This window comes from Suricata suricatta, chromosome 8 (genome assembly GCF_006229205.1).
Source record: "Suricata suricatta isolate VVHF042 chromosome 8, meerkat_22Aug2017_6uvM2_HiC, whole genome shotgun sequence".
NCBI lineage: Eukaryota > Metazoa > Chordata > Mammalia > Carnivora > Herpestidae > Suricata > Suricata suricatta.
Window position 1 is genome coordinate 26,050,097 of NC_043707.1, and position 14,513 is coordinate 26,064,609.

The following is a 14,513-nucleotide window of genomic DNA, read 5'->3' on the forward strand; positions in this document are numbered from 1 at the left end:
TACTTAGTCTCTTTTTTCATAATGACCGTACACACAGGAAAACAGAGGTGGAGAGAGTGTCCTAGAGAAAAACTCTGAATAGTTGCAAGACACACTCCAAAGAAGCCAACTGTCTACAATATTGTGATGAGGGTTTGTAAAGAGCTAAAAGACTTCCTCAAAATTGCAGGGAAGATACAAAATACACTCAGCAAACAAGTCAACAGGACCTTTGCAAAACTACAGTATCCAGACTCTCAACGCAAAACAACAGTTATCAACTGGAAGTGTGGTGACCCATCCTCTAACACTGTAATCTAATTCTTAAACTAAAGAATTTAATGTCTTTGCCTGTCCATATGTTTTTTAATGACGCCATTGCTGTCAGCATACTACAGGAGTGCTTCTTGGAAGATGGAAGTAATGACAAAGCACATCATTGGGAAGGCAATTATATGCAGTACTAACCATTTTACAATGGCCATATGGGCTGTATTTCAACAGTGTAATTTCAAAATCAGCCTGAGCACACATATTTCTCTGTCCTTAATCCCAGGTACACCATATTAAATGAAATAAGGTACAGATGAAATATGGGCAGCAGATGTAGAAATCTATATAACAAGAATGCTAAAGTAACGTTCATCTGTAAACAGTAAATAGAGGGCACTCACTGTCCTGGAGCTGACACCCATCTTCTATCTTTCAGTCCTTTTCCATATTGTTTCCTTAATCAAAAACATCACAGCAGGGAATTATAAACCACCAGAGGGGCAACAAACAACACACGGAAAAGTTAAAAACACACAATTCCTGCATGACTGTTGGCAATCTGAAACAGGCCCTACAGGTAATAACAGAACTCATATTTTACCATATATAAAATTCAGGTCAAAGAGATCACTAAAAAAAAAAAAAAACACAACCCTGGACTTAAAGGTCTGGTTCCCCTTACTCTGGGTATTTACAATTAAATTCTAAAAGATACCCTTTGACTGGGGTCTCCCCTACATCACAAACTGGGTTAAAAACTAAAACCTACTGTGTTTCCAGTTTGGATGTGCAAAAGGATAGCCGTTTTCACCAAAGCAATTGGGAGAGAGGGGCAAATACTGCATGTTTCAGAGCATGATGGTTCCAAAAAAGAAAACTGCCTCCTGTCTTCAAAAAAAGAGACTGCTCAGAAGTGGGTGACTTGACTGATCTTCATATTCACCCAGAAATCCTGTGAACTTTCAGGCCCAGGGAGTGTGTGTGTTTTACGACTCCTCAAGAGATAGTCGTCAACCAGGTGTGAATCCTAAAGTCCTAGACCAAGAACTTGTAAGCCCCATCTTGGCCCAGAGAAGAGGAGGGGGCTTCACAAGAATGCACAGTACCCTAATCACAGCTGGGATTTTGATAAGAAGCAAACCTAACAGTCACATTCATTACCATACTCTGTAGCATAAACAAACCTCTACAGGGTAGAATGGGGAAAAGAGGAGACCGATTCACAACTGTGCTTAGAACAATGAAAGGAAACAATGACTGAGGAAATAATGCATTATTTGTCACCAGGTATCTTCAAGATACAGATATCAAGAAACAGAAAGAACTATTTAGTGCAGTTTTCCATCAGGAAAAAATGGAGTACCTGTTAGTTAAAAACCAAAAACAAAAACCTAGCAATAAGGTCTGTTTTATTGTGAGATACACTGCCAGGGGAAGTTCTACTTCTCAAACCAAACAAGACAAAATACTTAGGGATCTAGAGTAGAAAATACGCTTATGACCACAGTAACCTGATGAGAGGGTGCCAGTCCCTTCTCCAATTTTACCTTTCAGTTTCAGGGAGTTATTGTATGAAATTAATGAACTAAGTGTATGAAAGGATTTAGTATAGGAACTGGCACACAATAATCCTCAACTTTATTAGCCTGAACCCTTGCTTTTGACAACGGTTTAAAAGCAACCTAAGCAATGTGACTTGGGAAAAGGTCAGATTTTAAGACAGGGATAAATGGTGAAAGGGGGAGGGAAATGGGAGGGAGAGGGAGAGAGAAGAGAGAGAGACAGAGAGAGAATATGAATATGCTTGCAGTTGTAATGTGTAAGTAGCAGCCACCTACTGTAAACTCCAACACATAAAAAGAAAACAAAGAATTCCCCAAAAAATTGGTGAGGTACTCTTCCCTCCCTAAATCCTATTATTATATCTATAAAAGTCCTTTGTAACCAAGACAATTTTCAGCAGCAGGGAACAAATGTGGTCTACCAGAGACCCATTTGGGACTCTCTCACAAAATGAATCTGCATTAAGAAGAAAGGTGGAAAAAAGGGTGAGGAGCACAAGCTTTGGGTCAGGTATAAACCACTGAATTTCCTGCCTCTCTTGTACTGACCTTGGCTGGGCAAGTTGACTTAACCTGTCTGAGCTTCAGTTTCTTCAACTGTAAGACAGGAAAATCACTCGTTTTTGTTTCACAAGGTAGCTCCAATGAGACCATGAATGCAAAATTCTGAGCACAGTGCCTGGCCCAGAGTAAATACTCAGTAAATAGTGGCTCCCTTTTCAAAAATGTCTTTTCATGGAATTTTTGTGTAAACAGGTCAACTGTAAATAAGCACTGAGTACCTACTATGCATGGATTACTGAGTAAAGGAAGCAACAATCCTGAGAGCCTCAAATATCCCAAGAACGATGCATGTGGGGAGAGTACAGAGGCTAAAGGTAGAGAACAGAGGAAAATAAAACAATACATTAGAAATTTAGGGGGGAAAGACACTCTAGCTCTCTTTTCCAAGGTTTCAGTCATACTCCCAAGGGACACACAATAAGCCATTATAGAACATATAACAGATCAAGAAAAAATTAAGAGCACTTGAACTTCCCACCAGATCCCAAATAAAACACAAGAGTACACTGTGTCATGGTCAATGCTTCAAAAACTTCTTTAGGCTGGCCCCAAGATCTCAATCCATGGGAAAATCATTTCAAAAATATGAAATACTTCTCAGAGCTAAGACATAAAGCATTTCTCTGACCTAATCCATATCCTAGCATTAAGACTATCATTAGATTTTATCAGCATCATCATCATCATCACTATCATCAGTGATTCTGGAAACAAAATAGCTGCCAATAAAGTTAACTGTGGGTTGAAATACAGAAAAAGGGATGGCTTTATTGGATAGACTTTGAAGTCTGACTGATTCGAAGTGGTAAGCCACATGGCCAATGTATTTAATAATTTCTACAAAGTGATCAAGGAAGCTAGAAGCAGTGTAGATCACGGAGTTAAACAGTTTTTTATATTTTCCAGTATTGTGTGAAACTACTCTTAAACACAGAAAATACTTCTGGAATCAATATTTAACAACAGTTATATTTCTTCAACTAAAAGTGACCTGGAACAATCTGGTCCATTTCCACATTACACTAATAAAACTAATTTTAAAACAACATGACTGTCTAACATAGCAGGTTTCAACATTCAGGTGTGAAATCGCACCTCCCAGCACAGAGACTGATTTACCCCCTGCCTCTCACCTGTAATTATCATTTGCTCCCTCCCCAGGTGGCTCTGAGCCACCACCTCTCCTCCTAGGCTCACATCTGGATATATAAACTCCCTCTGGAACCTCACACACTATGGGGGTGAGAAGGAGGAAAAAAAAAAAAAATTTCATGCTCGCTTAGACAACTTCTGAAAAGATCTATTTTCAACACACAGAATAAGAGAAACTGGACAAAACGAAAACATGGTTAAGGATAAGAATTTTTCAAAATAAAAACAGGAAATTTACTTCACAGTTCCTGCAGAGGCCAGCTTCTCCCATTAAGGCCAATTTCAAAAATTCAGCAAAAGATCTTTCATCAGTTGAGAGGGCATAATTAGATGTTTTGATTAAAGCATTTTCCTCCCCTGGTTAACAAGATATAACAGATGTCACCGACTTCCCTAATAACAATACAGCCCTGCATTTGGCATCTTTACAATTTTAAAACTGAACTGTCATATTGAAAAATTATAGCTAGGGTGTTTCTATACAATCATGACTCTGAAGTGGTTATGACATGCCTGGACTCCCCCATGGAACAGACATGAAAATCATATTCCATATTCATAGCCACAAGCCCTCCTTTAGCACGCACTTGAAAACCACCCTCTGAAATCTGAATGATTCGGGTTTATTCAAATCACCATCAATTATTTCTGGAAGCACCGACCAAGCGAGGTATGAAACCTGAACAGAAAATGCAAACCTCACAGTCACTTTCTTAAAAGACCACAGGGAGCACATGCAGAAAAGTGTCTCCAGGAAAGCAATGCCTGTCTAAAGAGACCCACTCTACCCAAATCCCACCTTCCCTGCAGAGAAGTACTATACTTGATTAAAAAAAAAATTCATATTTTTCACAGTAAGATTCCCTTGGTGCATTTGATCCAATTTACACAAATTCAATTTACACCAATTTTGTCAACATACCAGTTCAGAGTGTAACTAGAGATAGGTCTGCATTTTAAATGGGAGGTAGCCTCAGTGATTGAAGTTCAACTCAAACATCCTGGTTTAACAACTCCATTAATGACATCAAGCACAGATCTAGAGATTACTCAGCCCCTCTGTCAGTCGTATGTGTTATTTATAGCAGTATATCAATCATGTCTTCTCCTTATTATTTCCTACTTTCTGTTCCTAAGCTATTTGGTCTGCCAAATTAATACATTCCATTGCTGCTGCAAACCTAAACAATGCTTGATAAAAGATTAATAAAATAGTTGGGTTCTCTGCAACCGCACACACACCCAGGGAAATTCATCAATGTCTTTTTATTTGCATATTTGGCTGACTGCCCCCTTTAGCAAATACATAAGGCACAATGCTCAGGTATCCTGGTTTATGGTTTGCATTTAATTCAGGGTGTCAATCTGCTTCTGTTTTAATTACATCCATCTTGATATGTTATTACAATCTCATGAAAACTTCTTTTCATTATATGAATGGCTATAAATATATACACATGACAAACAGTTGTTATAAATTTTCTGGTTCAGCTATAAACATGTAAGATGCCTTAGCCAACATGTCATATGGATTTAATATTTTGAGTCTTTTTTCTTCAGAAGAAAAGTTTAGTTGAATCTTCAACTCAACTATACTCCTAAATCCACTTCAAATATTCTGCCACCAATGCTATTAAGTGGCTCTGAATTTCTCTGGATTACCAGGCTGAAGAAAATACTATTTCCAAATAAAACATGTTAAAATTTTAAGTAGGCCACATTAAGGTCCTCTTATATCCAAATAATGACTGCATCTTTCCAGTGGACATTCAAGAATGAGAAACTCTCCTATCATCATACATTTACTTTCTCATTCATGTCCTCATTACTGGATAGAAGGGGAGGGGATTTAGAAAAGACTAATGCACCCACAGAGAAAGGCCAATGAATTCCAGGGTGATACACTGGGGGGAAGCAGAATGCTTTTAAAAGGTTCTTGATACTGAGTAATAATCCGAAAATTTCTTGGAAAAAATAAGAAGCTTTACAATCATTCATCCTCATTTCCATTATCATTTTTGTTTTTGAAAAACCTCCTTTTTCAGTTTCCAATCCTGGGGAATCCAAATACTAAGCAGAAGCAGCCTCCTAGTTTCACTGGGTAACAGTGAGAGCTGTAACTTCCCAGTGTGATCTTGAGCAGGTCAATTAACCCCTCTGGGCTGTGTTTTCATTTGCAAAATGAGAGGTAGAACTACATCACTAAAGACAACATCTGTCCCTCTAATGCCACTTACAGCTTGGAAAGCACAGCAGCCAACAGTGGGCTAGAGTGAAATGGATTAAAAGATTGCTCTACAAAAACCGGAGGCCCTAAATTCAGCTAACACCTCCTAAAGATGCAGCTCTGCACATTAATCTCAAAATGTAATTTTGACAAGTAATCAAACTGATCACCATAACCAATGAGCAAAAAACTTTGCAATACACAGCAATGCACAATACCAAACACCTGATTCCCCTTTTGCCCCAATGAAAGTATAATTTCACTTGAACAATAAAAAATAATTTCTTAGAAAAGCACAATCCAGGACCCTTGTTATTTTCGTCAACTGAACACATACAGAGAAAAAAGTAGAACACTGGAATTTCTAGCTTGTGGCTGGAAAGCAAGTGATAATCTAATCCTCATCAATGATTTACATTTCCATTCTTCCTTATTTCTTTTCCTACTCAGTTTTTTATTCTAGAAAAATAGTCACTGAACAACTTTTAGCCAGCAGCCTTTAGCCAGCAAGCAAAACTGAACAGGGACCCTGCCGAGCAACCAAAAAATGTCTCCTTCAGTGTAACTATTGAGGGATATCTGAGATACTGGCCTCTCTTAATTTCTCTTTTCAAGCTCTAAAATATCACTGCCATCAGAAACTTTGCAGAAACCTGAAATGAGGCTGGGAGGTTGATGTTGTGCTACAGTGGTAGGTAGGTGTGGGGACAAGGACAATGACATCACTCTGGAATCATCACAACTTGACCCTGGCATTGACTTAAACCCTACCCTAGATTTCATGGCCATTGTAAAGTATCAGATTTCACCCATAACCAAGAGTCACAATTTGTCTTCACGGGTCATGCTTCTGTATCCAGCCCAGGTCATTTCAAAATGTCTCAGTTAATACCAATCACAAAGTACCTGCAATTTTAAGGTTTTCTGCAAAAATGAATCCCAACCTGTATTAGCCATTTTCCATTACTTACAAACTGTGGACTTTTCCTTTCTCCTCCTGTGACTCCATTTTAATGCACTTGGGTTTTCCAAGGCTCTAATAAAAGTGCTAAGAAGATATGGCACCAAGAGGTAGAGTGACAAGCCAAAATGACAGTCAAGTCTTTAAAAATATATTTGTATGTCCCAGTTAGTAAGTTGTGGTGTTTGTTCGGGCAAACTCTAACCAGAGTTCAGATATGAATGAGAAATCAGAATGAGGAGCTATAATGGCCCAGAAAACTGTGGCAAGCAATTTTCCCTCACATCAGAGTCTTTCAGACAGGTAAACTGAAATAATAAAAGTGTGGAATTTTAAAGTTTCCACGTTTCATCCACAACTTCCTAAATCTATTAGCTCTTAGTAACTGCATTTATAATTTTGATAGTTCTACCTCAGTAAAGGAAAAAAAAAAAGAAGGAAGGGAAATTGGGAGGGAAGGAGGGAGGGAACAAGCAACGGATAGTGGAGGAATCTAACTGGATCCCATGACAAGACTGCTATATACACTAATTTGTGAAAGAAACACCTGCAAAGAAAGCAGCAAGACACATGCTTTCAGGCTACAGGTCACCTTGCAAAGGATGGAACCAGAGACCTAAAGACCCAGTCTTCTCCTAAGCAAGCACAGAAACCCAGGCCATGTAAAACCCACTCTCCCCCTCCTCAGTTACTAACAGCATAAACAGGACTGGTTCTTTGTGACCTTACTATTATACCTCACTGACACCATATCCCCTTACCGTGTAGTCTTGTTAGAAAATAAAAATGATGGAACACAGCTCAGCTCTGGAAGAGCAGACAAATTTAGGATTTTACCAGCATACAATTCAATGCCCCTCTTCCGGGGTGGGGGGGGGGGGATTTGCATTCATCTACTCATGGAACACGTACCAATTACGTAAGAAAAATGGTTCTGATCCACCTAACAATCAATGTTTCTAATCCTTTCCTGTCTTGGGTTTCACCAAATTAAGTCCCATCTTGCTCTTCCAAACTTCAATTATCTGAGAGTTTTCAAACCTCAATTTCAAAATCTACTTGATTTTTTTCAGATCTTCCTCAAATAAACAGTTGCTATCCCAGCACTAAGTTCTTTTTCTCATATCTACAGAATATTAGGTTTAATACCAATCATGAAAAAAAAAAGTGTTATTTCTTGAGAAAAAAAATAACATGAGGCACTTTTACAAAGTTAGGCTACATTTAATGTATTCGACTAATCACAGCAAGGGGGTAAAATAAAATAAAACATAAAGCCACTAACCCATCCTCCACTCTCTGCATGTGGGGACACATACACACACCCTCCTATCAAGAAGTGCTATCGACCTTCAGTCCAAAAGCTTCCCAAACTTGCAGGCATTGGGACCTAAATTATTCCTTAGTAGGTGGCCTCAACTCTTTTGTTTGGGGACATATCTCATCCTAACATTCTCTCAAATTAAATAATCACCATTTATTTTTCACAGTATATAGACTGCTGTATAGAAGAGTCTCAGAATCTCTTTATCACCCTACACCTTGAATCACACAGAATGCTCAGGGGTTTTTTAACCCCTTTCCAAGAGAACACTGTCAGAGGATCAAAGGCAATCACTAACCTTGTGATTCATGTTTTAAATTTATGGGTCCATTTGTAGCCTATCTACTTCCAAAACAGAAGTGAAGTAGTCAATCTCAACAAGTAACACAAGCCACAATATCATAATCTTCAACCTCATCTCACATAAAGACACCTGAACTGATGCTCTACTTTGTACAGTAAAATACTCAAATTCAGTACATACAGTAAAATACTTGAATTCATAACCAAGTACATTACTGCCACTCTTCTTTCAGGAAAACTTTCTCACCACTTAAAAATTCCTCAGATCCTAGAGCTAGGCACACTTTCAGAAGGGAAATGCTGGAACTGACTCATTTACTCTGTAGTCCCATGCCAAACTTCCTAAGATAGAGAGTAAAAATTCCACCGAAAACAGAGCTCTATAGCTTTCCCCGGCTGTGTAACAGCAGAAGGGTTCTGACCTTTCTTGAACTACCAGTTCATACATAAACGAGCCAAAGGCAGATAATCTGAAACCTTTATTTTAACATCACTGTCAATCTCTTTTGTCATCCAACCTTCCTTCCCAGCTTGCTTGAAAAGCAGCAATACGGGAAACCAGAAGGGACCAAGAGACAATAAAACACACTGGCTGGAGGGCAGCTTGGTGGCATCAGAACTGCTGGCATCAGGGCCGCCATCACACAGAAAGGGCTATTAATGAGCATCACTCACCAGCACTCACCTCATGGTGGGGTTGCTAACAATCAATGAAAGGACTGACACCAGGCAGGACAAGGGAGCAGAAGTGGACTAACCACCATTATTGACATCTCCCCTTCCCCTTCCCATTCACACTTCAACAGCCTCCACTCCAACTTCACACTTCTGAGCCTTATTTTCCAAGTCATCTATCACTCACCCTAGGCTGAGAGATCACCAAGATCCAAGATCCGGAAAGGACCTTGGAGATGTTTTGCAGCATTCCACGTATTGGATTATGGGTTATAATGCCAAGAATAAGAGAGCCCTGTGGTGGAGGAAATAAGGCACACTGCATTGCCTTCTCTGATATTCAAAATTCACATTTGTATAATAAAAAGACTTCTAACTCTGGCAGAACAAGCCACCCATTTAATTTTGTCTTGCCCACCGGGTTCCAAAACTACTTGAGGGTAGGTTACATTTTTTTGACCACTTATGAACATCCAGCAGAGCTAGGTTTCCTTCCAACCTGGATACATTTGCTCTAAAATTGGTCTAAACCTCTCAACTAAGGGATGAAGAAAATCATGCTTTTAGAGAGTAACTTCCCGAAGTCACTCAACTAGGTAGGGAGGGCCAAGCCTGGAACACGGGTCTGCGCAGGTGTCCACTTCTACAATTTTGTAACTCATTGCTACCAGTCCTTCCTTACTCCCAGGCCCTAATCAAAGAGCACCTTCTCAGTCCTCTGGTTTCTGTGCTTCTTCACTATTTCCTCTTGCTGGAAGGCTCTCTCCATCTCCCATTTCCCTACCTATCCAAATCACTTCAAACTTCCAGGCCCCTTCTTCTCCAAGAAGCTTTCTCAAACACTTCAGCCTATCTCCTTACTCCTGTTCTGAATGCTTACTTGCACTTAGTTGGTATTAAACATTCGAGCACTTGTTTCAAAATTATTTTATAGGTGCTAGACTTAATTTATCAACTAAACCACATACTCCTTCAAGGTGCTATATATATTTTAAGTTTCCTTGCACTCTTTCTAGGCACTCCACAAATATTTGCTGACCGATACAAGAAGCATGATTAACGTTTTGCAAAGAACTGAATAAGTGACATTTGACCATAGTAAATCATAAAAGCCTACTAACATGGCATGTTGTAAGCACATCAAATTCTGTATAGCCTATTTATGCTACCACTGTTTAGGTAAGCCCGGAAACTATTAGGAAATGAAGGCCACATGAAAGTCTTGGTTTGATCCTCTAACCACCAGAAGTAAGTCTTCCTTCATTTTCACAAGCCTGCAAAACTCCAACTGGCTTTCTGTCTGCTAATCCCACCAACTTCATCCTTGGTCAGCTGTATATATAGAGGCTGCCCTTAAAACCCAGTGCGTAACAGAGCAGGGAAATGATGGATTTGCAAAGTGAAATTTCCAACCATGGTGTTCATGTGGCTTCCTAATCAAGACTACACAGAAAGAAACCCTAATAAGGACAGAAAGGCAATATTATCTGGCACATCAGTGTACAGACAGTACTAGAACCCCAAATGAATTTATACTTTGTTGCCTGAAAGTTATTTTTTGAAAAAATGAGGCACAGTATCTGGGATATTCACTCTCCACCTATGAAAGAATATTCAAATAAACAATATGATATCCAAATGGTAATTCTGCTTCTCAAATGCATAATGAAAAGAATACCACATTCAACTTTAGCCTCCTCACCTACCCTCTTATCTTCTATCATAAGACTCTTCACAATCATATACTTGAACTTCAGGGCACAATTACGAGAGACAAGTGTCCCTGCAGAATATGAAAGTACCTCAGCCGGTTTCACTGCCTATAAAGTGTGGGACTTCTCAAACTACCCCTACAGCTTTCATCATCTTTAATAAAAATCAATGAATACTGAAAAGTAATCAACATAAAAATGCAGGTTCTCATTAGGCAAGTTTCTTGCTTTTACTCCAGTATTAGTAAAACCATAGCTGAATGGGAACAGTTTCTATCAGCACCCTTCATCACGACTTAGGAGCCTCTTTTTTAAAAGGGAAGTCAAGCTACCAAGGGCAAGACCACCGAGTCAAATAACGAGTCCATTAACACTCTAAGTATGCAACTGCGCAGCGTGCCAGCTAACTGCTCTGAACCAGCATAAGCTACAAGCCTAGCTGTGCAGCCAAGATTTCTGGTTTCTTATCACATCACACTAGCAGCAGCCTTGACGATACGTGGTGACAATCGATTTCACTTCTAAACACAAGGCGCAAAAACATATTATGTACTTATGGTAACTCTTGGCATCTATGACAATTCCTAACATTCACAAGGACTCCATGAACATGTATTTCTGGCCAAGTTCATAGTTTAGTTGCCGATTTCCTAATAAATCTTCACATTTCTTGGTGATAGTTCAGTTTAAATCTTGTAAACTGAGAACAGCAGGACACCAGAGGTTTCAGTGATCACTATACACACGTGTCTGACCATCCAACAGGGACACAAACAGATTTTACCTTGTTCCACAGAACCAGACATACATGATTTTTATTCCCCACTGTGTGCTTTTAATATGAAAAGTTTATTTACATCTTTGCTACAAAAGCTAGGCCTCTTAAATGTGAATACTAATAGGATAGTTGAGAGTATTAGGGAACTGTTGTTAATTTACTTAGGTGTGACAATGGTACTATGGAGTTTCTGGTGGGGTTTGGTTTTGTGGGGTTTTTTTTTTTTTTTTTTTTGAGTCATCACCGTTATATACATACAGGAATATTTACTTATTTCTCACATTCCATCTGGGTAGGGGGTGCAGGGGATACAGGTGAAATAAGATGAGACATGAGTTGGTAATTACTGAACCTGGGCACTGGGTATATTGGAGTTTATTGTACTATTCTCTCTACTTCTGTATATGTTTAAATCTTTCTGTGAAGTTTTAGGGAAGCTTTTTAAAAAGTTAGGCCTTTTACACCTACATACAGATATGTAGATGATATTTAGATACGACAGAAGCACAGCACTCAGCTAACCAAAGTAACCTGGGTTTTGAATCTAGAAAAGTAGCAGAAAAAATAATCACAGTAAGAAAAGAAATGGTATTAATGCCATACTTTAAACTTGATCTTTTCTAAAACTTAAGTTTTTTTTAAACCCAAAAGGAACTAGAATGGGCACATTTTCTCTCAAAAGCCAAATGGATTACATTTCCCAAGCCCAATCAAATATCTACTTATTAAAGTTAAAAACAACTGCGTAAGTTATATCTACTTGGTCTTCAAAAAATGTTCATGGGAAAACGCAGGCCTTTGCTTACTTATGGTGAGGGGCCACACTCCAATCCAGGACCATGCAGAAAGCAGACCAGCTCTTACAAATAATGTCTTGTAACCAGCTCTTACAAATAATGTCCTAACCCAACCAGAGAGAGCGATGGTGAACCAAATTCTAGGCAGCATTTTCTATTAGGATACATACTGCCATTTCAATATTATTTCAAAGCACAAGGGAGAAAGAGGATAGAGAGAAAAGAGAGAGAAGCGTCACACTGTACAGTACCCTCCCACCTTGGCAAAGTTAAAGCCACAGTTAGAATTATCCTAATAAGTGGTGAGCCTCAACATTCAAGATAATTGTGTAAGATCCATTTTAGCCAATAAATCACCAGTTTTAGAACCAAAGGATAACTGATTCAATCACTAACATCAAAACCTATGGCCACCAATACCATCACCAGCAATCCCCAACCACTGGCCCCCATCCACCACCATCACCACCAGCGGCCCAACCAAAAAGCAGTTCAGACAGAAAAGAACAGCCCTGACAGGAAGGCTTCCTTTTTAAAAATATTTAAACCTGACACCCAAGCACACACGCAGAGCCAGCAATCTAAACCTGTGCGATTACTGCCTGTGAGATTTAAGCTGTCATTAACAAAGCTTGCATCGGATCGTCTCAAACAATACCATAATAACAGCAAAAAAAACCCAAAAGGAAAGGGAAAAGTTTCCTTCAGGAACCTCACACCATCACATCAGGTGCATGAAATACGAGAAACCAACTCCTATCTGGGTTTTGTGCTTAAGAAAGCGGGGCCAACTCTGCAGAATCTCAAAGCCTTCTGTGTGTGTGGTGGGTTGGGGGTGGGGACAGGGAGGCTGGGGGGAGGAAAGGGGGGTGACATGTGTAGAGGCCAATGACTGATGCTAGCACCAAATCTGATCTCTGCAGGTAAAGACAGTTTCCCCCAGGCCCCTGGACAGTCTGCCTCTACCCACCCCCTCCTACCCCCAGGAGCCAGTAGCTGGCAGGAAAATGTGCATTTGGAAATCAACACTGCAGGTGCCCAAGGAATAAAGAAAGACATACATACACATGCACACAAAGCCAATCAGAAAGAAAAAGAAAAGAAAAAACACACACGCACACACACACAAAAAAAGGAAAGGGAGAGGGACAATTGGGTGACAAGCCCTTCAGATACCAGCTAGGATTTTATTCTTTCCTCCCACCAGTCCTCCCTGGTGCACCTTTTTATGTCCTTTAACCAAACTGCTCCTGTACACACACACACACACACACACACACACACACACACACAAATGTGCATATGTGTATAGATATTACAATTAACCCTTTCTGCAATAGAGCCCCACACAGAATACAGAGAGATATTCCATCCTTTCCTCTCTTCTCTCCCCTCCTCCCTCCTTTTCTCCCAACCAAGAGAAAACGCCCCCTTCCCCAGCTTCACCCCCCCCAAAAAAAGGCAGGGGAGGGGGAGCAAAGAGACCACAAAACCCCATCAGTCTCCAGTCCCGAGGACACCCAGAGCCAGGAAAGGTATATACTATACAGACACACAGACACACACAGACACAGACATATGGTTCTGTAGAAAGCACACAGAGAACCGTCCACAGGCGCCCCAAACCCAGCAAAGAGACTTCCACCAGCCAAGAAGCCATGATTGGGGAGGGAGAGGAGGAAGGAGTAGGGGCAGAGCTATCCGTGGAGGGGGGCGCATTGTTGTGATGCCTGAACCCCTTTCTCCCTGCCCATCTGCTGAGGAGGGGGTGCAGGGAGGGGGCGCAGGGGAAAGGCGAGCGAGAACGAGGAAACGAGGCGACCCAGGCACGGCTTTGCGATTCCCTCCCGCTGCCCGTCTGCCCGCGCCCCCCAGCTCCCCCCCAACAATAAGACCTCAGCCTAGACAGACAGACAGCCAGACAGACCTGAGCGCGGCGGGGGAGGCAGCGGAGCTGGGCGCAGCCGAGTGGGGTCGTGCATAAAGGGAAACCGGGGGGAGGGGGGTCCCCCTTACCTCCAGCGCTTCAAAAGTGACAAAGCTGGTCATGGCAAATCCATCAATGATGTCCTCTTCGGCCGAGGTGGACTCTCTCCGCTTCCTCCGCGGGGGTCTGGGCCGGGACGGGGCGGAGGACGGGGGCTTCCCATTGTCTTCCTTGTCGGAGCCCGACGACGAGGCGAGCGAGGGCGCCCGGGTCCGGCCG

General features: G+C 40.8%; 1 protein-coding gene across 1 annotated transcript in view; it reads right to left on the minus strand.

Moving 5' to 3' along the window:
- The window catches only part of AUTS2 (activator of transcription and developmental regulator AUTS2), a 1,101,201-nt gene that overhangs the window by 1,086,352 nt on the left and 336 nt on the right, over positions 1 to 14,513 (minus strand). The window contains exon 2 of the mRNA XM_029946052.1: positions 14,324 to 14,513. This exon is cut by the window's right edge and continues 39 nt beyond it. Coding sequence (XP_029801912.1) covers positions 14,324 to 14,513 — 190 coding nt within the window. The remainder of the gene's footprint in view (positions 1 to 14,323) is intronic.